Source organism: Thalassophryne amazonica, chromosome 9 (assembly GCF_902500255.1).
Source record: "Thalassophryne amazonica chromosome 9, fThaAma1.1, whole genome shotgun sequence".
NCBI lineage: Eukaryota > Metazoa > Chordata > Actinopteri > Batrachoidiformes > Batrachoididae > Thalassophryne > Thalassophryne amazonica.
In genome coordinates, this window is record NC_047111.1 from 66,094,646 (window position 1) to 66,118,276 (window position 23,631).

General features: G+C 44.3%; 1 protein-coding gene across 3 annotated transcripts in view; it reads left to right on the plus strand.

The window, feature by feature from the left end:
• Window positions 1-17,702: 17,702 nt before the first annotated feature.
• Window positions 17,703-23,631, plus strand: part of dclk1a (doublecortin-like kinase 1a) — a 237,244-nt gene continuing 231,315 nt past the window's right edge. Inside the window, exons 1-3 of one of the 3 annotated variants that reach the window (XM_034178267.1) lie at window positions 17,703-17,914; window positions 18,266-18,661; window positions 21,908-22,257. In XM_034178267.1, the coding sequence (XP_034034158.1) occupies window positions 18,301-18,661; window positions 21,908-22,257 (711 nt within the window). In that variant the 5' untranslated portion in view covers window positions 17,703-17,914; window positions 18,266-18,300. Of the gene's footprint in view, window positions 17,915-18,081; window positions 18,662-21,907; window positions 22,258-23,631 lie in introns of those variants that run through there. The other 2 variants (XM_034178269.1, XM_034178266.1) reach the window with 2 other exon arrangements.

Genomic DNA, 23,631 nt, shown 5'->3' on the forward strand with positions numbered 1-23,631 from the left:
AACTCTGTGAGTGAGATAGATTATCTCGTCAATAGCTTTACATCCTCATTGAGCACAACTTTGGATGCTGTAGCTCCTCTGAAAAAGAGAGCCTTAAATCAGAAGTGCCTGACTCTGTGGTTTAACCCACAAACTCGCAGCTTAAAGCAGATAACCCCTAAGCTGGAGAGGAAATGGCATCTCGCTAATTTAGAAGATCTTCATTTAGCCTGGAAAAAGACTCTGTTGCTCTATAAAAAAGCCCTCCGTAAAGCTAGGACATCTTACTATTCATCACTAATTGAAGAAAATAAGAACAACCCCAGGTTTCTTTTCAGCACTGTAGCCAGGCTGACAAAGAGTCGGAGCTCTATTGAGCCGAGTATTCCTTTAACTTTAACTAGTAATGCCTTCATGACATTCTTTGCAAATAAAATTTTAACTATTAGAGAAAAAATTATTCATAACCATCCCAAAGACATATCTTTATGTTGGGAAAGTGTAGTGACACAGACCCACAACAGGGGGCGTGAATGAATGGACAATGAAAATGCCAAAAGATAGCAATTTAATGTGAAAATGTGCACAACGGAATACAGATACAACTTTAGGTAACAGTCAATTAAACAATAGGTGACGTGTGGGCAGGCTCGAGGATAGGAGACGCCTGTCCAAAGAAGAGTCGGCCCCACATGATTTCCACTGCCAGCGGAGACCTGCAACACACCGGAGCCGCCAAGTCCTGAGTCCCCAGGTGGCCACCGCTTCCAGCTGTCGGATCGGGTACTGCTTGCAGGAAGCACAAACAGATTATGTGGGTGTGTGAAACACCCAGCAACAGTCAGCAACTCACAGTTTCTTCCTGAGGGAAAAGTCCTCCGCTTCCATGTAGCAGGAAAACACAGTTCGTGCAGTGCCTACTGTACACTTAAGAAATTTAGGAGTGGAATCGCCAACTCCTCCAAATTCCTACAAACCAGCCTCCAGCTGAAAGTGACAGAAGGTTATGACTGCAAAACGTTCAGAAACAATGACGTGCGTACGGCACAGAAGACGGCTGAGAGGTTACCTGTAGGGTAAGCAGATTTCTCGGAGGGATTTGATGTCACTGCCAGGCTTTTATGGAAGATGGTGATGATGGATGATTGATGACAGCTGTCAGCTCCGGGCTCCTGGGGCTCCTGGGGGGCGACTGTGCCCTCTGGTGCCTGAAGCCCGCCTTCAGGCAGGGCGCCCTCTGGTGGTGGGCCAGCAGTACCTCCTCTTCTGGCGGCCCACACAACAGGAACCCCCCGTCAACGGGCGCCTCCTGGCGCCCGACCAGGCTTGTCGGATGGCGGTTGTAGAAATCGGCCAGGAGGGCCGGATCCAGGATGAAGCTCCTCTTCACCCAGGAGCGCTCTTTGGGTCCGTAACCCTCCCAGTCCACCACATACTGGAACCCCCAGCCCTTTCGACAGACGTCCAGGAGCCGGTGTACTGTCCACACAGGCTCCCCGTCGATGATCCGGTCAGGAGGCGGCGCCGGTCCGGGGGTACAGAGGGATGAGGTGTGGTGAGGCTTGATCCGGGAAACATGAAAAACAGGATGTATCCGCAGTGAAGCTGGCAGCCTCAGCTTCACTGCGGCAAGGCTGAGGACCTTGATGATGGTAAAGGGTCCGATATAGCGGTCCTTGAGTTTCTGCGACTCAACCTGTAGCGGGATGTCTCTGGTGGAGAGCCACACCTCCTGCCCGGGCTGGTATGCAGGGGCCGGGGTACGCCGGCGGTCTGCATGGTCCTTAGCCCTCGTCCGGGCTTTAAGCAGGGCAGAGCGGGCAGTGCGCCACACCCAACAGCACTTCCTGAGATGGGCCTGGACCAAGGGGGCCCCGACCTCTCCCTCCATGACCGGGAACAATGGGGGCTGGTACCCCAAACACACCTCCAACGGGGAGAGGCCAGTCGCTGATTATATCTGGCTGTTGTGTGCGTACTCGATCCAGGCCAGATGGTTACTCCAGGCCGTCAGGTGCGCGGAGGTCACACAACTGAGGGCCTGTTCCAGTTCTTGGTTGACCCGCTCTGCCTGTCCGTTGGTTTGCGGCTGGTACCCAGACGAAAGGCTCACGGTGGCCCCCAGTTCCCTACAGAAACTCCTCCAGACTTGCGAGGAGAACTTGGGACCACGATCCGATACGATGTTCGTCGGGATACCATGCAGACGCACGACGTGGTGGACCAGGAGGTCTGCAGTCTCCTGGGCCGTCGGGAGCTTCGGGAGGGCCACGAAGTGGGCCGCCTTGGAGAACTGGTCCACTATCGTCAGGATGGTGGTCATACCCTGGGACGCAGGGAAACCCGTGACAAAGTCCAGGCCTATGTGGGACCAGGGGCGACGTGGCACTGGCAGCGGCTGGAGGAGTCCTTGTTCCTTTTTATGTACTGCCTTGCCCCTGGCACAGGTGGTGTAGGCCTGGACGTACTCCCGGATGTCGGCTTCCATCGACGCCCACCAGAAGCGCTGCGGGACCACTGCCACGGTTCTTCGCACCCCTGGGTGGCAGGAGAGCTTGGAACCGTGACAGAGGTCCAAGACTGCAGCTCTGGCCTCTGGTGGGATGTACAGTTTGTTCTTCGGTCCATCGCCGGGGTCCGGGTGTCGTGTCAGGGCTTCCCGGACGGTCTTCTCCACGTCCCAGGTGAAGGTTGCGACGACAGCTCTGGCCTGACCTCCTCTTCATGCACCCGGGACAGTGCATCGGACCGTTGGTTTTTGGTCCCGGGGCGATATGAGATTTGGAAGTCAAATCGACCGAAGAACAGTGACCAACGGGCTTGCCTGGGGTTCAGACGCTTAGCGGTCCGGATGTACTCCAGGTTCCGATGGTCTGTGAAAACCGTGAAAGGTACCGCAGCTCCCTCCAACAGGTGTCTCCACTCCTCAAGGGCCTCTTTCACCGCCAGAAGTTCCCGATTGCCGACGTCATAGTTCCTTTCAGCTGGGGTCAACCTGCAGGAAAAATAGGCACAAGGATGGAGGACCTTATCGGACTCCCCACTCTGGGACAGCACGGCTCCTATCCCTGAGTCAGAGGCATCCACTTCAACTATAAACTGGCGATTGGGATCGTGCTGCACCAGAACTGGTGCAGTCGAGAACCGGCGTTTTAACTCCCTAAACGCGGCTTTGCACCGATCCAACCAGGTGAAGGGGACTTTAGTGGAGGTTAGGGCCGTCAGGGGGCTAACTACCTGGCTATAGCTCTTTATGAACCTCTGGTAGAAATTTGCAAAGCCGAGGAACTGCTGTAATTTCCTACGGCTCATCGGTTGGGGTCAATCTCTCACCGCCGCAACCTTGGCTGGATCAGGGGCGACGGATTTGGAGGAGATTATAAACCCCAGGAAGGACAAAGAAGTGCGGTGGAACTTGCACTTCTCGCCCTTAACAAACAACCGGTTCTCCAACAACCGCTGCAGGACCTGACGTACATGCTTCACATGAGTCTCAGGATCCGGGGAGAAGATGAGAATATCGTCCAGATATACAAAGACGAACCGATGCAGGAAGTCCCGCAAGACGTCATTTACCAAAGCTTGGAACATCGCGTGGGCGTTAGTGAGGCCGAACGGCATGACCAGGTACTCAAAGTGACCTAACGGGGTGTTAAATGCCGTCTTCCATTTGTCTCCCTTCCAGATCCGAACCAGGTGGTACGCATTTCTAAGATCCAGCTTTGTGAAGATTTGGGCTCCATGCAGGGGCGTGAACACTGAATCCAACAGGGGCAACGGGTATCGGTTGCGAACCGTAATCTCGTTCAGCCCTCTGTAGTCAATGCATGGACGGAGTCCGCCGTCTTTCTTGCCCACAAAAAAGAAACCAGCACCCATCGGGGAGGTGGAGTTCCGGATCAGCCCGGCAGCTAAAGAGTCCCGGATGTAGGTCTCCATTGATTCGCGCTCAGAACGTGAGAGGTTGTACAGCCTGCTGGACGGGTACTCAACACCCGGGATCAAATCAATGGCACAATCGTACGGACGGTGCAGGGGAAGAGTGAGTGCCAGATCTTTGCTGAAGACGTCAGCAAGATCGTGGTACTCCACCGGCACCGCTGTCAGATTGGGGGGGACTTTAACCTCCTCTTTAGCGGTCAAACCAGGGGGAACCGAGGATCCTAAACACTCCCATTGGCAAGTTTCGCTCCATTGAGCCACGACCCCAGACGGCCAATCAATCCGGGGATTGTGTTTTACCATCCATGGGAAGCCCAAAATAACGCGGGAGGTAGAAGGAGTTACATAAAACTCAATCTCCTCCCGATGATTCCCAGACACAACCAGAGTTACTGGCTGTGTCTTGTGTGTGATTAAAGGGAGAAGGGTGTCATCTAGCGCCCGTACCTTCAATGATGAAGGAAGGGCCACTAGAGGGAGCCCTACTTCTTTTGCCCATCTGCTGTCCAACAGATTCCCTTCCGACCCCGTGTCCACAAGTGCTGGGGCGTGAAGGGTTAAATCCCCACACAGGATCGTGACTGGGATTCGTGCTGATTTACGTGCACTTTCCACGTGCGTGTTGTGACCCACCCTGAGCCCAGTCTCTAAGGGCGAGTGTTGTTTTGACCGTTTGGGGCAGTTTTTCTGTGTGTGCTCCGTTGAGAAAACACTCCCCGCGGGCCAGCTTCCTCAATCTGTCATCTGATCTTGTTTTTACTTTGGCCCTGCTCGTATCCATAGCTTCGTCAGCAGGGGGAGCTGTTGCCACACGGAGCTCTCTGGCTGTGGAGCGTGGGGACGGCGGCACCCTTTCGGACCCGGAAGGAAGAGGGACGGCTCGTGCCCAGCCACCCCCTTCGCCCCGCTCCCGACGATGTTCTTCTAATCGGTTGTCTAACCGTATGACCAGGTCAATAAGCCCGTCAAAATCCCGCGGCTCGTCCTTAGCCAGCAGATTCTCCTTCAGGACCGGAGACAGTCCGTTTATGAAGGCAGCACGGAGTGCAACAGTATTCCAGCCGGACCTCGCTGCCGTGATGCGGAAGTCGACTGCATACTCGGCTGCACTCCGACGCCCCTGTCTCATTGACAGCAGCACGTTCGAAGCGGTCTCGCCTATTGGGGTGATCAAACACTTGTTTGAACTCCCGCACAAACCGAGCATATGTTGTTAGGAGCCGTGAATTCTGCTCCCAGAGCACCGTAGCCCAGGCGCGTGCCTCTCCTCGAAGCAAGTTTATTACATAAGCCACCCGGCTGGCGTCTGACACGTACATGACGGGACGCTGTGTAAAGACGAGCGAACACTGCATCAGGAAGTCGGCGCACGTCTCGACACAACCTCCGTACGCCTCCATCCTCCGATTGAGTATAATGTTCTGCTCGGTTACCAAATCTAACCGAGCAAGGTGGTTAGGATTTGCTGCAGCTCACCTAATACGCCTCCTGCTGGCGCCTGTGTACCTTGCGTTTCCATTGGTGGTTCACTCGATGGTTGACGCCCCTCGGGATCCATGACGATTGGCCAAGAAATCCTGTTGGGAATGTGTAGTGACACAGACCCACAACAGGGGGCGTGAATGAACGGACAATGAAAATGCCAAAAGATAACAATTTAATGTTGTGAAAATGTGCACAACGGAATACAGATACAACTTTAGGTAACAGTCAATTAAACAATAGGTGACGTGTGGGCAGGCTCGAGGATAGGAGACGCCTGTCCAGAGAAGAGTCGGCTCCACACGATTTCCACTGCCAGCGGAGACCTGCAACACACCGGAGCCGCCAAGTCCTGAGTCCCCAGGTGGCCACCGCCTCCAGCTGTCGGATCGTGTACTGCTTGCAGGAAGCACAAACAGATTATGTGGGTGTGTGAAACACCCAGCAACAGTCAGCAACTCACAGTTTCTTCCTGAGGGAAAAGTCCTCCACTCGCATGTAGCAGGAAAGCACAGTTCGTGCAGGGCCTACTGTACACTTAAGAAATTTAGGAGTGGAATCGCCAACTCCTCCAAATTCCTACAAACCAGCCTCCAGCTGAAAGTGACAGAAGGTTACAACTGCAAAACGTTCAGAAACAATGACGTGCGTACGGCACAGAAGACGGCTGAGAGGTTACCTGTAGGGTAAGCAGATTTCTCGGCAGGGAAGAGATGTCACTGCCAGGCTTTTATGGAAGATGGTGATGATTGATGATTGATGACAGCTCTCAGCTCCGGGCTCCTGGGGGGCGACTGCGCCCTCTGGTGCCTGAAGCCCGCCTTCAGGCAGGGCGGCCTCTGGTGGTGGGCCAGCAGTACCTCCTCTTCTGGCAGCCCACACAACATCTTTATGTTCGACTGCTTTCAGTAATGCTGGTATTTGGTTAGACTCTTTCTTTCCGATTGTTCTCATGTCTATTAGACCCCATTCCGACCAGGCTGCTCAAGGAAGCCCTACCGTTAATTAATGCTTCGATCTTAAATATGATCAATCTATCTTTATTAGTTGGCTATGTACCACAGGCTTTTAAGGTGGCAGTAATTAAACCATTACTTAAAAAGCCATCACTTGACCCAGCTATCTTAGCTAATTATAGGCCAATCTCCAACCTTCCTATTCTCTCAAAAATTCTTGAAAGGGTAGTTGTAAAACAGCAAACTGATCATCTGCGGAGGAATGGTCTATTTGAAGAGTTTCAGTCAGGTTTCAGAATTCATCATAGTACAGAAACAGCATTAGTGAAGGTTACAAATGATCTTCTTATGGCCTCAGACAGTGGACTCATCTCTGTGCTCATCCTGTTAGACCTCAGTGCAGCTTTTGATACTGTTGACCATAAAATTTTATTACATAGATTAGAGCATGCCATAGGTATTAAAGGCACTGCGCTGCAGTGGTTTGAATCATATTTATCTAATAGATTACAATTTGTTCATGTAAATGGGGAGTCTTCTTCACGGACTAAGGTTAATTATGGAGTTCCACAAGGTTCTGTGCTAGGACAGATTTTATTCACTTTATACATGCTTCCCTTAGGCAGTATTATTAAAAAGCATTGCTTAAATTTTCATTGTTACGCAGATGATACCCAGCTTTATCTATCCATGAAGCCAGAGGACACACACCAATTAGTTAAACTGCAGGAATGTCTTTCAGACATAAAGACATGGATGACCTCTAATTTCCTGCTTTTAAATTCAGATAAAACTTAAGTTATTGTACTTGGCCCCACAAATCTTAGAAACATGGTGTCTAACCAGATCCTTACTCTGGATGGCATTACCCTGACCTCCAGTAATACTGTGAGAAATCTTGGAGTCATTTTTGATCAGGATATGCCCTTCAGTGCGCATATTAAGCAAATATGTAGGACTGCTTTTTTGCATTTGCGCAATATCTCTAAAATTAGAAAGGTCTTGTCTCAGAGTGATGCTGAAAAACTAATTCATGCATTTATTTCTTCTAGGCTGGACTATTGTAATTCTTTATTATCAGGTTGTCCTAAAAGTTCCCTGAAAAGCCTTCAGTTAATTCAAAATGCTGCAGCTAGAGTACTGACAGGGACTAGAAGGAGAGAGCATATTTCACCCATATTGGCTTCTCTTCATTGGCTCCCTGTTAATTCCAGAATAGAATTTAAAATTCTTCTTCTTACTTATAAGGTTTTGAATAATCAGGTCCCATCTTATCTTAGGGACCTCATAGTACCATATCACCCCAATAGAGCGCTTGTAGTTCCTAGGGTTTGTAAGAGTAGAATGGGAGGCAGAGCCTTCAGCTTTCAGGCTCCTCTCCTGTTGAACCAGCTCCCAATTCAGATTAGGGAGACAGACACCCTCTCTACTTTTAAGATTAAGCTTAAAACTTTCCTTTTTGAAAAAGCTTATAGTTAGGGCTGGATCAGGTGACCCTGAACTATCCCTTAGTTATGCTGCTATAGACTTAGACTGCTGGGGGGGTTTCCCATGATGCACCCAGTGTTTCTTTTTATTCACCTCTTTTTGCTTTGTATGCACCACTCTACTTTTAATCATTGGTGATTGATCTCTGCTCTCTTCCACAGCATGTCTTTTTCCTGATTCTCTCCCCTCAGCCCCAACCAGTCCCAGCAGAAGACTGCCCCTCCCTGAGCCTGGTTCTGCTGGAGGTTTCTTCCTGTTAAAAGGGAGTTTTCCTTCCCACTGTCACTAAGTGCTTGCTCATAGGGGGTCGTTTTGACCGCTGAGGTTTTTCTGTAATTATTGCCTTACAATATAAAGCACCTTGGGGCAACTGTTTGTTGTGATTTGGAGCTATATAAATAAAATTGATTTGATTTGATTTAAAACCATGTAGATATCCAAGTAGTGAGTGGTGAGTTTTTATAGTCGCTGTACTTTATATTTTCAGTGCAAAAATCACTTTAAGAATTCTTTGGAGTTGCTCTTGATAATCATTATATTACTTCAGTTTTTGGTATTACTGAATGTTTCAGGCCAATACAATTGCTTCTTTGATCATATACATACAAAATACAAAATCGTCTAAAAACTTAGGTATACACTTTAAAAAACATATGTTTAAATTTGAAGTTTGCTGTTTTAGATCATAATCTTACTACTGCCTCAACATTAAATTATGTAAAATGACTGACTCCCCCCCCCCCCCGATGTGGGAGGAATATTTCAGACTATCCGTGTGTATAATGAAGTCATCGTTAAAAGCCTGCTGAAACTGATGCTTCCATTTTCACTAACATTTTTTTTTTCCAAAAGCGCCTCCTACAACTTGTGTTACGTAAATGGCATCAAACCATCAGTACCCCCCACCATGTAGTACATGTACTTGGTAACCTGTCACCCCATCCTACACACTGACTGCCTTTTTAAACGTGGGTGAAATAAATCTGAAAGTGCAGTTGTGCACATGAAAACTGCCAGAAATGGTTTCACTCACTTTATAGAGAAGTGTAAAAGATCTGTTGTGCTCTTTCCAGCCTCAAAAGTTTGGGGTTTGGGGGGGCGTAGTCCATACAACAGATTGTACAATCAAAATTTCCATGTTCCCGCAAACACACACTTCATCCCACTGCTGTCATTGGAAATGATGGCCTGGTCTTGACAAGCGATGCTGCTGTACTGTCCTGTTGTGTCGGCTACTCACTCTAAGAAATAAATGCTATATTAATCTAGTTATGTCAACCAGCCTGACAAAATTTGGTTGTTTAAATGGAAATAATAACATATAACAATGTAACAATGTTATAATTTGCTTTTCTCATTTAAACAACCAAGTAGATATTTGGGCCCTGGCAATGGCCCTGACCTCCTTTCTAAGACAATTACATAATTAAACAGTCACAAAATCAAATCAGTTAATCAGTCTAAAAAACTTTGCCACGGCACTATATATAGCCCGATCAATACATACATTGATACATTTGTTACAGAGGTGAGGATGATATAACAAAATGACTCATACTGTAATGTTTTATACTCAGGAACCATAATAGATGCAGCTTTTTGCAACCGCGCATCTGAAAGATAATCATTTCCTGTGTGTACTAAGGTTGTGTAGAAAGATACCCAAGCCCCTTACAATGTCAGTATGATGTTGTCATGCATGTGCCCAAACTCCCTTTCCGAGACAATTACATAGTTAATCAAGAAATCAATTCAGTTAATGAGTTCAGAAAGCTTAATGCCAGTTAAGCGTTGTATTATTATTTGGTGGTGTATATTGGATGTTGACTTTAGTCTTTTTAGAGTTCCTGTCGGATTTTATAATCTGTAATAAATGAGTTTTATTTGCACAAAGCTAAAAAGTAAGTACTTTCAAGTTCAACTCAATTTCTCTGACAAGTCAGATGCACAAATTAGAGGGCAAAGAACAGTTAACATTTAATTAAGATTTAACTTCATACCCAAAACATTGTGTAAAACCGAAATGGTACAATAGAAAGGGTTATCCTTGTAGTAAACTAAGGCTTTACAACCCTTGTAGTTTTGTAAATGATTATTAGATTAAGTAAATATAGGATTTCTTTTTTTAAAGAGTGCTGTGAGCAGTTGCATAAGGCTGATCCCCCTCCACTGCAGCATTCTGATTTTGATCCACCAGTCACCTGCAAACTACAGAATCCCAGATGAGTCACTGGTAACAATCATTAGCTTAACTGTTTCATCCTGCAGTGCATATTTGTATTTAACTATTTAAGTTTCTGCTGTGACGTATTCATTTTTTCCTCATCACTTTGAGTACTGTGCAGGGCCATGTGCATGATAACAGCTAACTGTAACATTGTTCATGGAAAGACCTGTATTTGTTAGCCACTGTCCATTTGCAGAGGCTCAGGTTTTGTTTTTTGTTTTTTTAATACAGTATTAAAAATAATTACCCTTGAGACAAGATTCCAAATGCGTTCTCCACCGCACAACGCGCCTGACACAACCTGCAGCTGTGGGTAATTTCTCTGTGATTCTGGGAGCAATGACAGAATGGTTTCATCAGCCAAGTTCTGAGAGCAACTGCGTCTTTGGCTAAGAAATGATATGGCACGTGCTCATATACCATGGCGTCAAGCAAGACGTATTGGTGCAGCGAATTGCGTGGCAGTGCTGGGATTAAATTTGTGAAAGTGTCAAGGTGGCTTAACTCTAATAACGCTAAACCTATAAGCCGTTAAACATTTAGCTAATGCAACCGCTAGCCTTGTTTCCATCATAACGTGTCATTGTTGCTTACCAGGTACTGAATTAGCGTATAAGCCCCAACAGAAACAAACGTATGATTTTAGGGTTTACAAAAGTTTTTATCATCATTCAGAAAATGTTAATTGACTTAAATTTAGCAGGAAGTTAGGGGAGGTGATGGTCTAGTGGTTATAGCGTTGGGCTTGAGCTCAGAGGATCCTCGGTTCAAATCCCAACCTCACCGGAAAATCACTAAGGGCCCTTGGGCAAGGTCCTTAATTTCCCGGTTGCTCCTGGTGTGTAGTGAGTACCTTGTATGGCAGCACCCTCACGTTGGGGTGAATGTGAGGCATTATTTGTAAAGCACTTTGAGCATCTGATGCAAATGGAAAAGGGCTATATAAATGCAGTCCATTTACCATTTAAAGTTAGCAGAATTAAATTTTGTGGAAGCAAACTGTTAGCTGAAAATTTAGTCAAAGTTAGCTGAAAAGCTAATCTGTTTATGAAAATGGTAGGTTGGCTAATTAGCGTTTATCTGAATAGCTGGACTGTCCCCAGCACTGACCTAGTGTGACACGTTACATGACTTCAAATTTGAATTTTGTCGCAGAGGCGGCACATACACAAAACCGTTTCAACATAGAAATTCTACATTATGACTTTTTGTCCATGACTGGGCCATCAGCCTGACAAGGGACATGACCTTTACGGAGAAGGGCAAAAGTCAACCCCCACTGTGAGCCGAAAGCTTAACTTCTGCACTGATCTCCCGCGTGACATAAACACAAATCCTGCCTGATATGAAGAAACAAACAAACAAAAACAGAAATCAACAAAACTCTAAATCTGAGCTCTGACTGGAAATCTGAACAAGGGTAAATATGTTTTCCAAATTTCAATCTGTTAATTAAGACCAGTCTTTTTATACCACAGGCTGTTTTAATTAGATTGGCTCACTGATTGATGGATTTTGTCCACAAGGATTTAACAAGTATACAAGACACATTTGTCTGTGTTTGCAAAGCTGCAACAGCAGAATGTGGATTTTCTTTCAGGAAAATTGCTTTAAAATTTGTGTTAAATTGTCTGATCTTACTTTTTTGTTTGTTTATTAATGACATGATATCAGTAAATGCTGCCTTGTGAGAGAGCTCACACACTCGTACACTCTATATACGAGGTCTGTTAGAAAAGTATCTGACCTTATTATTTTTTTCAAAAACCATATGGATTTGAAACACGTGTGATTGCGTCAGACAAGCTTGAACCCTCGTGCACATGCGTGAGTTTTTCCACGCCTATCAGTTGTGTCATTCGCCTGTGAGCAGGCTTTGAGTGAGGAGTGGTCCACCCCCTTGGCGGATTTTCATTGTCAGGAAATGGCAGAATGATTTGGGCTTTTTTTCCATCAGAATTTTTTCAGAAACTGTTAGAGACTGGCAGCTGGAAACCATTCGAAAAATTTATCTGACTTTCGGTGAAAATTTTACGGGCTTCACAGAGAATAAGGACTGTTACTACAGCTTTAAGGACGGCTTTAAGGACGCTCGGCGCGCCGCACTCCGTGCCGCCATCGAGAGCCACAAACCACCGGATCATTTCTAAACAGATGGATCTGTGGAGCCGGACCGTCGTGTGCACTTTCTCTGGTTATCACAAGAGCTGGACATCAATCATTTTCTGGCAGATTTCACTTTTAACAAGAGATTTTGTCATGGAAAGCCGAGCAGAGGCTTTGCATGTCACGACCGATTTGCTGATGGAGCGAACACCTCCATTTTGGTCTCACAGGACAGCTTTGAGATGACGTTCAGACAGCTGTTGGTGGTTTTTCCATCGAGTGATTATCTGAGAAATTGTGGATGTGCCTGGACATGCCAGAACATGTCCCGTGAGGCTTCATCACGGCGTTGCTGTGTGCCATGCGGCACCGCCGCGACGCACGAAGCCTCCGCTCCTCTTTCCATGACAAAAACTCCTGTAACAGTGGAATGTGCCGTTCATTTCCAAACTGGACGCTGTGTTTTATCCGGGACGTCGTCTGACTAGCACAGGAATTGTGAAAAGACGTGGACATCAGCACTTTTTTGGCACATTGAGACAGACGTGCAGAGGAATTCCGCGCATCCCGGCGGTGCCGCATGGTGCAAAGCAACGCCATGATGAAGCCTCACGGGACATGTTCTGGCATGTCCAGGCACATCCACAATTTCTCGGATAATCACTCGATGGAAAAACCGCCATCAGCTGTCTGAACGCCATCTCAAAGCCGTCCTGTGAGACCAAAATGGAGGTGTTCCTTTGTCTCGCTCCATCAGCAAATCGGTCGTGACGCGCGAAGCCTCCGCTCGGCTTTCCATGACAAAATCTCTTGTTAAAAGTGAAATCTGCCGGAAAATGGTTGGTGTCCAGCTCTTGTGATAACCAGAGAAAGTGCACACGATGGTCCGGCTCCACAGAGCCATCCGTTTAGAAATGATCCGGTGGTTTGTGGCTCTCGATGGTGGCACAGATCGCGGCGCACCGAGCGTCCTTAAAGCCGTCCTTAAAGCTGTAGTAACAGTCCTTATTCTCTGTGAAGCCCGTAAAATTTTCACCGAAAGCCAGATAAATTTTTCGAATGGTTTCCAGCTGCCAGTCTCTAACAGTTTCTGAAAAAATTCTGATGGAAAAAAAGCCCAAATCATTCTGCCATTTCCTGACAATGAAAATCCGCAGAGGGGGCTGGACCACTCCTCACTCAAAGCCTGCTCACAGGCGAATGACGCAACCGACAGGTGTGGAAAAACTCACGCATGCGCACAAGGGTTCAAGCTTGTCTGACGCAATCACACGTGATTCAAATCCATATGGTTTTTGAAAAAAAAAAAAAGGTCGGATACTTTCTAATAGACCTCGTAGCTCACATTCCTGTGTTGTTTTCTGTGATTCACGCATGAGCACATTTTGTTACAGTTCACTGACACTGTTTATGAATCACACATCCACTGCACACACATTTATACTTTGTTGACAGCAGTCCCAAATCACTGTAATACTGTAACGTGTCAAAACACTGTGGATTATATGGCACTCATTCTGCCTAGACATTCTAGTTCAGCTCATCTGATGTTTTACACACCACTGCATCAAACAATGATGCATAACTGCAAATACAGGCAGACATACATATATAAGACTCACAAGTTCTTTATGCAGCATTAGTTCCATAAAGTGTGAGTTAAATATGCAGGTGTAATCATGTTTATTTTAAAACCATATGCCATATAACATATACGAGTAAAGATGACAAACAGGTGATAATGATCAGTGAATAATGATCTGTTACCTTAAAAATATAACTGCTTAAATACCCTCGGCTGTATGAGCATTGTCTTCTTTATTATTTGCAGTTGTTTAATTGGTATCTCAGTGCAAAGTGTATATATATATATATATATATATATATATATATATATATATATATATAAATTATGCATTTGTTGTTATTTACATTAATTATTAAGATGCTATTGTCTTGCATACAATTTGTACACATTCAATAAAGCCCCTCTATCAATCAATCATAAACAATATGTTTTAACAGCATCTACAGGAGGGCGTGTATGTGTACATACGTGGGCTTTTGATGAGTGGAAGTTAGCTTTGAGTTAGCGGAAGTTAGCGTGTATGCTAATGTCCACAAAATGTCTTGCAAATCACTCCAGAGGTGTTATCAGGTTCCAAAAACAGCATTTTCAGTTTTAGAATTGTTTGTTTCTCGCTAGTTTTTACACAATATATGACAAAGAGGTTATATTTACGCACAACCAAAATGGACTTTGCAGCTAGCTACACAAGCCACTCACGTCGAAGTGTCGCTCTGTTGGCTGTCACCCCCGCCTCTCAAAAAAATAAAAATAAAAAAAAAATAAAAAATGAAACAGAATGTGACATTTTAACCTTATTTAACCTATTTAAAAAAAATAGGTCAAGGTTAGCCATCTTTAAACTTGTCCAAGGTCTGTGTCCCAAGAATCTTCCCTGTGAATTTGAAGACTCTGGCAGTAATAGGACTGGACTTATGCTGAGCACAGACAGACAGACAGACGGGCAGACACATAGTCTTCCCAATACCCAATGACCATATTTGACGATAATAATTATGTGATGATACACCAAAACAGTTCAGTTTATAGGGTGGTCACATACCTGTATTTATTTTCTTTAAAGCTACAGTGTGTAGGTTTCATAGCAGAAATTGAACATAGCATTCATAGCTCCTGTTCATTAGTGCATGATGACCTGTAACAACAAACTGATATGTTTTCTTGGGCTGAGAATGAGCCCTTCATATGTACGTGGGAGTGGGCCCCCTCCTGCAAGTTGCCATGTTGTACCGCCATGTTGATATCACAGCACGTAAGGGACATACTTTTTTCTTTTTTTGCATTTTTACAGTGTACCCAGAAGGCTTAAAAAAGATGATGAATCAGTGGCTGCTCCTATACGCTGATGCTGTTTGCTAGTGCAGGCTAATGAATTTGAGAACCCTCAGTTTTGTGAAAGTGAGGATCCCACATATTGTTTATCTCAAGAAAAGGCAAGGGAACATGAATCCCCATCACCAAAGAAGGAAAAACATGAAGGGAAACAAAATTATTTTTGCACAATTCTGTAATTGCTAACAAAGTGTATATCATCATTAGGTGTATATCATATTAGTTTCATGATAAGTTCAGTTTAATTTCACCTCATTTTATTTATGCACGACCAACTCATATAACACCTCAAAGTGCCACACATGAGCAATGTACAGTGCATCCAAAAATACTCATAGCGCTGCACTTTTCTACATTTTGTTACAATACAGCCTTATTCCAAAATTAATGAAATAAATTTTTTCTTCAAAATTCTATGCATTATATCCCATAATGGCAATGTGTTGTTGTTTTTTTTTTTCCAAATTTATAAAAAACAAAACAAATAAACTATATAATTTACCCCATTTTGGAATAAGGCTGTAACATAACAAAATGTGGGAAAAGTGAAGCACTGTGAATACTTTCTGGATGTACTGTCCCTCCCCCATGGCAAGACTTCCACAGACCATCTGCTATGGAAATTTAAACAAAACCAACAAGAAGGCACAATGACAATTTGACAGAACATATAATTACAAAAAGTGACACAAACATGTATCGTTATTGATAATGGCAGGATAACTGAATATATCGTGAGGTACAGATGGGAAACAAGCTGAATATGTGTGTCATTGTCCATTATGTTAGAAAAATGACCAAGACAGGAGTTCTCAAAGCTGACTGTGGGACAGCAGGGCCTCCATTTTATCCATAAGATGCGCTGTCACCCAGCAAGCAAGTTCCTCAGATCTAAAGTTCCTGTATCAACCATGTGTCAGTTGATGTCCAAGTCATTCAGGCACAAGACGTTCGGGACTTCACCTGCTTGACATCCTGTTGCATTTTTCTGGATGTTCTCTTGATTTGATTTATTCAGCAATAACATACATGTACATAGAATAAACAATACAGTGTAAAATTGCTGAGGATATAACACAATAAAATATTCAAGTTATTTACATTGTGGTCATATGAAAAAACAAATAAAGAAAAAATCAGAATAAATCTGGATTGTGCACCTAGTTCAACACAGGACTCACCCAGACTGATTTTCCTGCCTGCCGCAGCGGGTCGTAGCTGGGCAGCAGCATTTAACTTATATCCATTGTGCTCTTCAAAAATAAATAAATGAATGAATAAAATGAAAAGAATGATTCCAGATCACGTGCCTCCTCCGTCCTCAGGACATGTTTCCTGCAGCCTGCTGCTTGGCTGCTAGACTCACTCAGCCACTTCCAGAAGCACTGTTCTTCTCTGATCATATAAAAGGAAAAGTGTGTCATCAACCACAATTTGTTTCACATGTTGCGCACTTTCTGACTCACAGAAACTAAATAGAGAAGGGTTCGGGGCACCTGCGAGGACTCTGACCATTTAGAGAGAAAATTTTTCACGTAATTTTTTGAACATTTCAAAATTCAACCAACACCAGAGTGATGTGCACTGTACATGTTTCGCAAAGTTTCACAACTTTCCTCACGAATGCACTCTGTCAGGCCAGTTAACTCACTCACCCACTCATCTACATATTTGCTGAGGAAGCACAGTGAGGGTATGGAATACATTTTATTAAATGGACGCCTGCATGGACTTCTCATCAAATTCACCCTGTCTTGTTTAAATGGTAAATGGACTGCACTTATATAGCGCTTTTCCATCTGCATCAGACGCTCAATGCTCTTTACAGTAATGCCTCACCGTCACCCCAATGTGAGGGTGCTGCAATACAAGGAGCAACTAGAGGATTAAGGACCTTAGTGATTTTCCAGTCAGGCTGCGATTTGAACTGATTTATGTTCTGTTTTAGTAAAACTTTGCAAAACCTTGTAATTGTTAGAATGGCCCCAGCAGAGGATCACCCCTTTGAGTCTGGTCTGCTTGAGGTTTCTTCCTCATATCATCAGAGGGAGTTTTTCTTTACCACTGTCACCTGTGTGCTTGTTCTTGGGATTGGTAAGGTTAGACCTTACTTATGTGAAGCTCCTTGAGGCAACTTTATTGTGATTTGGTGCTATATAAATGAAATAAATTGAATTGAAATGGAATAAAAAACAAAACCAACAACTTAGACTCAACTAAGTGTATTAAGATTCTAAAAACATTAAACTTAAAATAATATTTCAGGACTAATTTATTATCATTATTATTATTATTATTATTATTATTATTAATCGGATCCAAACCCCCATGTGGCTTGCTCGACCAAAAAAAAAACAAAAAAAAAACACGTGTGCTGGCCACGCTTGTCTGTGGAGTTTGGAGCGGCAGCAGCACCCCCATGATGGAAGTGTGGGTTTGCATCTTCATGTGGGAGAGGGAGTGAGTGTATATGTGTGTGTGTGTGTGTGTGTGTGTGTGTGGGGGGGGGGGGGGGGGGGGGGGGGGGGGGGGGTGCTAGATGCAAAATCACGACGGCGTGACGTGGAGGAGGAGGAGGTGGGAGAAAAAGAGGGGACGCAGCAGCTGCTCCCCACCAGTTCATTTCCAGTCCATCTCGTTGCGCATATGCACGAACACGCACCACTGCTCACAGCGGATCACGGAGACAACAAAGGGACCTGCACGGGAGACAAGGAGGAGGAAGGGGAGGGGATCACTGAACTCTTTCTGGCAAACAGACACAGTCCGTCACGCTGGAGGTGTCCGTCACAGAGGCGTTAATTACGCGCGTGGGTAAGATAATTGTTTTTGCTTTTCATCACCTGACGCACACACACGCACGCACACACCTGTCGGCCGGTTTGGGATGCGGATCCGATGTTTTGGTGTTGATTTTTCTGCGCGTGCACAGCTTGTGAATATTTATCGGTTTGGGTGTCGATCTGCCTCCGTCCGTCTGCGCGTCAGCTGTCACGCGCTGTGCGCCGCCCTTCTTAAAAAGATCTTAATCTGTCAGAGGTTTATTCCGGGATCGAGCAGACCGTCTGATCCGCTCTGCTCCTCCGTTGGACGGTTTCCTGACTTATTTAGAAACTTTTTGTGTGTGTGTGTGTGTGCGCGCGCGCGCGCGTGTGTGTGTCGCAGACAGCACCGCCGTGCTCGTGAGCCTCGGCAGCCAGATGGAGATGGAGCATTTCGACGACCGGGACAAAGGTCAGAGGCAGGGTCGGTCCAATGCCAAGATGAACGGCGTGCACAGTCCGACCCACAGCGCGCACTGCAGCCTGTACCGTGTCCGGACCCTGAAGACCCTGAGCGCCGAGAAGAAGGCCAAGAAGGTCCGCTTCTACCGCAACGGGGACCGCTACTTCAACGGGATCGTGTACGCCATCTCCGCCGACAAGTTCCGCACGTTCGACGCCCTCCTGGCGGACCTGACCCGCTCCCTGTCCGACAACGTCAACCTGCCCCAGGGCGTCCGGACCATCTACACCCTAGATGGATCCAAAAAGATCACCAGTATTGACCAGTTGATTGAAGGTGCGTATATTCACCAGGTACCATGTGACCCTCTTCAACCCCATATGGCCTGATCCGGATCCATAATGTGGTCTAAAATGTGTCTCACCTTTTTTTAAACACCTCTCTGTCTGTAAATCATCTCTCCAGCAGAAAGCACTGGCCCAGTAGCCTCATTCCATCTCTCCCCTGGCGATCTCATTATTACGACTTAAAGTGAAAGACCTAGTGTGCTGAAATAGTAAATAATTAATTTTTGCAAATGACTGTTATCTCTGACCTATCACCTATAAAATGACCTTATGACCTATAGGTATTTTTTGAGCTCAATGACATAACCAAAATTTGAAATCTTATTGCTCTTGGGCATTAAAAAAAGAGGCATTTACTCTGTACCAACTGAGAGAAAAAGGTTTAAAATCAAGTTTAGAACCCTGAGTTTGATAATAATGATAATTTGATAATAAGTGCCCTTTTATTGTTTTTTTAAACCAGCGGTTCTTTCTTCTTCAGAGCCCCCCGCATGCACCTATAAGACAGGCTGAGCCCAAAAGAATAAACTGATTAATCCCATTTCATCCTACCTTTTCTTACTTACCCAGTTAAAATAATACTTCTTAATTATTTTTGATTCTCAAGTAATTGTATTATAAATTTATTTAATAGGCAAATAATAGCTTGGGCACCCCCTGTGATCATTGGTGCCCCCCTATGGGGGAGCTCAGACCCCAGGATGGGAACCGTGATTTTATACTGCTTCCCATATTTTATGGACTAACTGGTCAGTTAATCATAAAAGTAATGTCAATAAAAAATAATTTTCTAATAGTCAGTTGCAGCCCTACATAGAACACACTTTTATGGCAGCAGTCTTAAAGACCTTTTTATACCTGCTGGCTGTTGGAAATTAGGCTTGAGATATTTTTATGGACACCACTCTATAAAAAGTCCAATCCAATTAGATATTGCATAGATGGTCATCATTATCATGATTCTATCTCACTTGATGGCCATATGGTGGCACAAGCTGTCACATCTTAGATTAGCTCTCTTGATCTGTTTTATTTTTGAGTACCATGTTAATATCTATTACGTAATGAGACATGAGATGGGAACACAGCATAAATTACTCTGTTGTCACTCTCTTTGATTGAGATGATTGTAGTTCTATAGCTCATGCATTCATTCATTCACTTTGTATACCTGCTTACACCATTCAAGGGTCACCGGGGTGGGGGCTGGAGTCTGTGCCAGCAGTCATAGGGTGAGAAGTGGTTCACAACCTGGACAGGACACCAGTCTATTGCAGGGAAGTAACCACTGTTTACTTCAGGGGTGACCAAGTTCGGCCCTCGAGAGCCACCTTCCTGACACTCTTAGTTGTCTCCCTGCTCCAACACACCTGAATCCAATGAAAGGCTCGTGACCAAGTTCGGCCCTCGAGAGCCACCTTCCTGACACTCTTAGTTGTCTCCCTGCTCCAACACACCTGAATCCAATGAAAGGCTCACGAGTCTTTCATTGGATTCAGGTGTGTTGGAGCAGGGAGACAACTAAGAGTGTCAGGAAGGTGGCTCTCGAGGGCCGAACTTGGTCACCCCTGGTTTACTTTGTCGTTTTATATGATTCCACAAAGACGGCAAACAGGATAATAATCTGTGAATTATGAATGGATCAAGATGACATTGATGTAAAACCATTGGATGGTTCCTCCAAATAATTCCGTTTTTAATTTAATTTAATTGAACCTTTATTTAACCAGGTTAATCCCATTGAGATCGAGATCTGTTTTGCAAGGGAGACCTGGACAATTATAAAGTTTCCAATTCACCTAACTTGCATGCCTTTAAATGGTTTCACAGGTAACCAGTAGCCACACAAAATATTTATTTGATATATTTTTATGTTAATAGATTTTTCTTTATTTTTGCAGCATTTTTGATTTGTAATTGTTTCTTCAATCATGACTACGATTTTTGTTTTTCATCTCTGTTGAATTAGACCATGGGCCAAACAGGTTCTCAGTACCACTTAAAGTCCCCAAATCAACCCTCATTATACCATGGTCTACACAAAAGTTCATTCTAGTCATTCCAGTGTAGAAGCTATTAGCCAGGTAGGGGTCAGGGAAGGATTAGACAGGGGTCAGAATAAAAAAATATTGAAAAGTGTATTTGTCTGATCATAAAGATTCCCAAAAGGTGTCATTTGGACCAACTGTGGCAGAATGCTATGGTGGATTTGGGTTAAAATGATAAAAATGGTGACAAATGTCAGCCTCACTGTGTATAAGGGTCAAAAGTTAAAGTTGCTCCAATTTTGGTAAAAAGTACAGTAAGTCTAATTATTGCTTGAGTTAATAGGGTTCTAAAAACAAATAGTTTGCACCATCTGTCATGCTTAGTTATCACATTACAGGGTAACATATGTCAGGTCCGTAATCCCCAAGTTACTTCTGGTGTGCAGTTGAGCGCCTTACATGGCTGCACCTTGACATTGTTGTGTGTATGTAAATAGGTGAAAGTGAGGCATCGCTGGATTGCACAATGAGCATGATGGTGCCATATAAATACAGTCCATTTACCACATGACATAGAATCCAATGGATGTTGAGCTTGTTTGACCTTGACTTTGGAGTCCAAGCATTTACCACAGTTAAAATTATTTCATTTATTAATCCCATTAGCTCAGCCAATAGCTTGCACCACTTTCTATGAAAACTGGAGCAACTTTAACTTTGAACCTCTGGGAAAATTGGACTTGATCAGTCATAATTTTTGCTGTGGCTTTACCCCATAATTCTGTGTAGAACATTTAGCCATAGTTAGTCCAAACTATACATGTATCTGTTTGGAATCTTCATGATCAGACAAATAATGTGGTATACTTCTCAGTATGATTGGAGCGTTTTTAATTTTGACCCAGTCCTTCATTGATCCCTACCTGGCTACAGTTACCACCGTAGGAAAGCCACCATTCATTTTGTGTCGGCTTTGGTATACTGAGGCTCGATTGCACGTGCTGTTTGAGCAGCTAAATTGGCAGCACTTGGGTTAAAATGGGCGTTGGGCTCACGGAATTTACCAGCCAAGTGTGACATCTGTACTTTAAACACTAAATACTGTTTAAGGGAAAGTACTTTATCTTTCAGTACATTTGCTTTTTCATTTCCTAAACTCAACTATTGGTTCAGTTATTCCTGATGAAAATTTGTTGCTGTCTTGTTTCCCGTCTTCTCAATGGTCTCCTACTCTCCCATTATAACAGGTGAAAGCTATGTGTGCAGCTCTGTGGAGGCTTATAAGAAACTGGACTACGTGAAAAATATGAATCCCAACTGGTCAGTGAATGTCAAGGCAGCTGCAACGTCTTCTCGCGGGCCTCCTTCCTTAGGGAGTGCCAAAACCGGTGGCCCTGAGAACCGTGAAAACAAGGACTTTATACGTCCAAAGCTTGTGACAGTGGTGCGGAGTGGAGTGAAGCCTCGTAAAGCTGTTAGAATCCTGCTCAACAAGAAAACCGCCCATTCCTACGAACAAGTCCTGACCGACATTACCGACGCCATCAAGCTTGACTCTGGAGTGGTGAAGAAGATCTACACACTGGAAGGCAAACTGGTGAGAAATAACTGCAGCCGTCAAACACAGTGTCTTCCTGTTGTTATGTGAGCACTGTTTTTGCCAAACTGTAGCATTTAGTCTGAGGACGCCCTTGTGATTTAAAGGTGCCATATTGTGCAAAATCTGTCTTTTTTTTAACTACTTCATACAGTTACAGTGGGGCCAAAAAGTATTTAGTCAGTCCCTGATTGTGCAAGTTCTCCTACTTGGAAAGATGAGAGAGATCTGTAATTTTCAACATAGGTACACTTCAATTATGAAAGACAAAATGAGAAAAAAAATCCAGAAAATCACATTGTAGGATTTTTAAAGAATGTATTTGTAAATTATGGTGTAAAATAAGTATTTGGTCAATAACAAAAGTTCAACTCAATACTTAGTAACATAATCATTGTTGGCAATGACAGAGGTCAAGTGTTTCCTGTAAGTCTTCACCAGGTTTACACACACTGTAGCTGGTATTTTGGCCCATTCCTCCATGCAGATTTCGTCTAGAGCAGTGACATTTTGGGGCTGTCGCTGGATAACATGGACTTTCAACTCCCTCAACAAATTTTCTATGGGGTTGAGGTCTGGAGACTGGCTTGGCCACTCCAGGACCTTGAAATGCCTTTTACAGAGCCACTCCTTCATTGCCCGAGCGGTGCATTTGGGATCATTGTCATGCTGGAAGACCCATCCACGTTGCATCTTCAATGCTCTCAATGATGGATGGAGGTTTTGGCTTAAAATCTCACGATACATGGCGCCGTTCATTCTTCCCTTAACACGGATCAGTCGTCCTGTCCCCTTTGCAGAAAAACAGCTCCAAAGCATGATGTTTCCACCCCCATGCTTCACCGTAGGTATGGTGTTCTTGGAATGCAACTCAGCATTCTTCTTCCTCCAAACACGACGAGTTGAGTTTTGGTTTAACGACAAGTTAGAACGACAAGTTCTATTTTGGTTTCAGATGTTGCCGCTACCATGTTCCGGAAGTCTGAAAGGAGTCATTTCAATGCAAAATTTAACAGCATGGTAGTTAAAATATGCACAAATATAGAACTGGGCCACTTTGAGCATGTCTAACATAACATCTGTAACTTACCATTCCTGGTTCTCAAGACCAGGCACCTATGTGGCTGGTCTTGAGAATTTTTTTTTTTTTTTTTTTAGATATTTAGATGTATGTTAGCATACACTAGTAGAGTTCCCTTATATTTGGAATGTATAATAGAAGATATACCTTACTGAATTTTCATATATATATAATTTTATTGCCATGTCAACATACAATCAGTTCCAGCAAAACTGAATGTATGAAATATACTCAACAAAAATATAAACGCAACACTTTTGGTTTTGCTCCCATTTTGTATGAGATGAACTCAA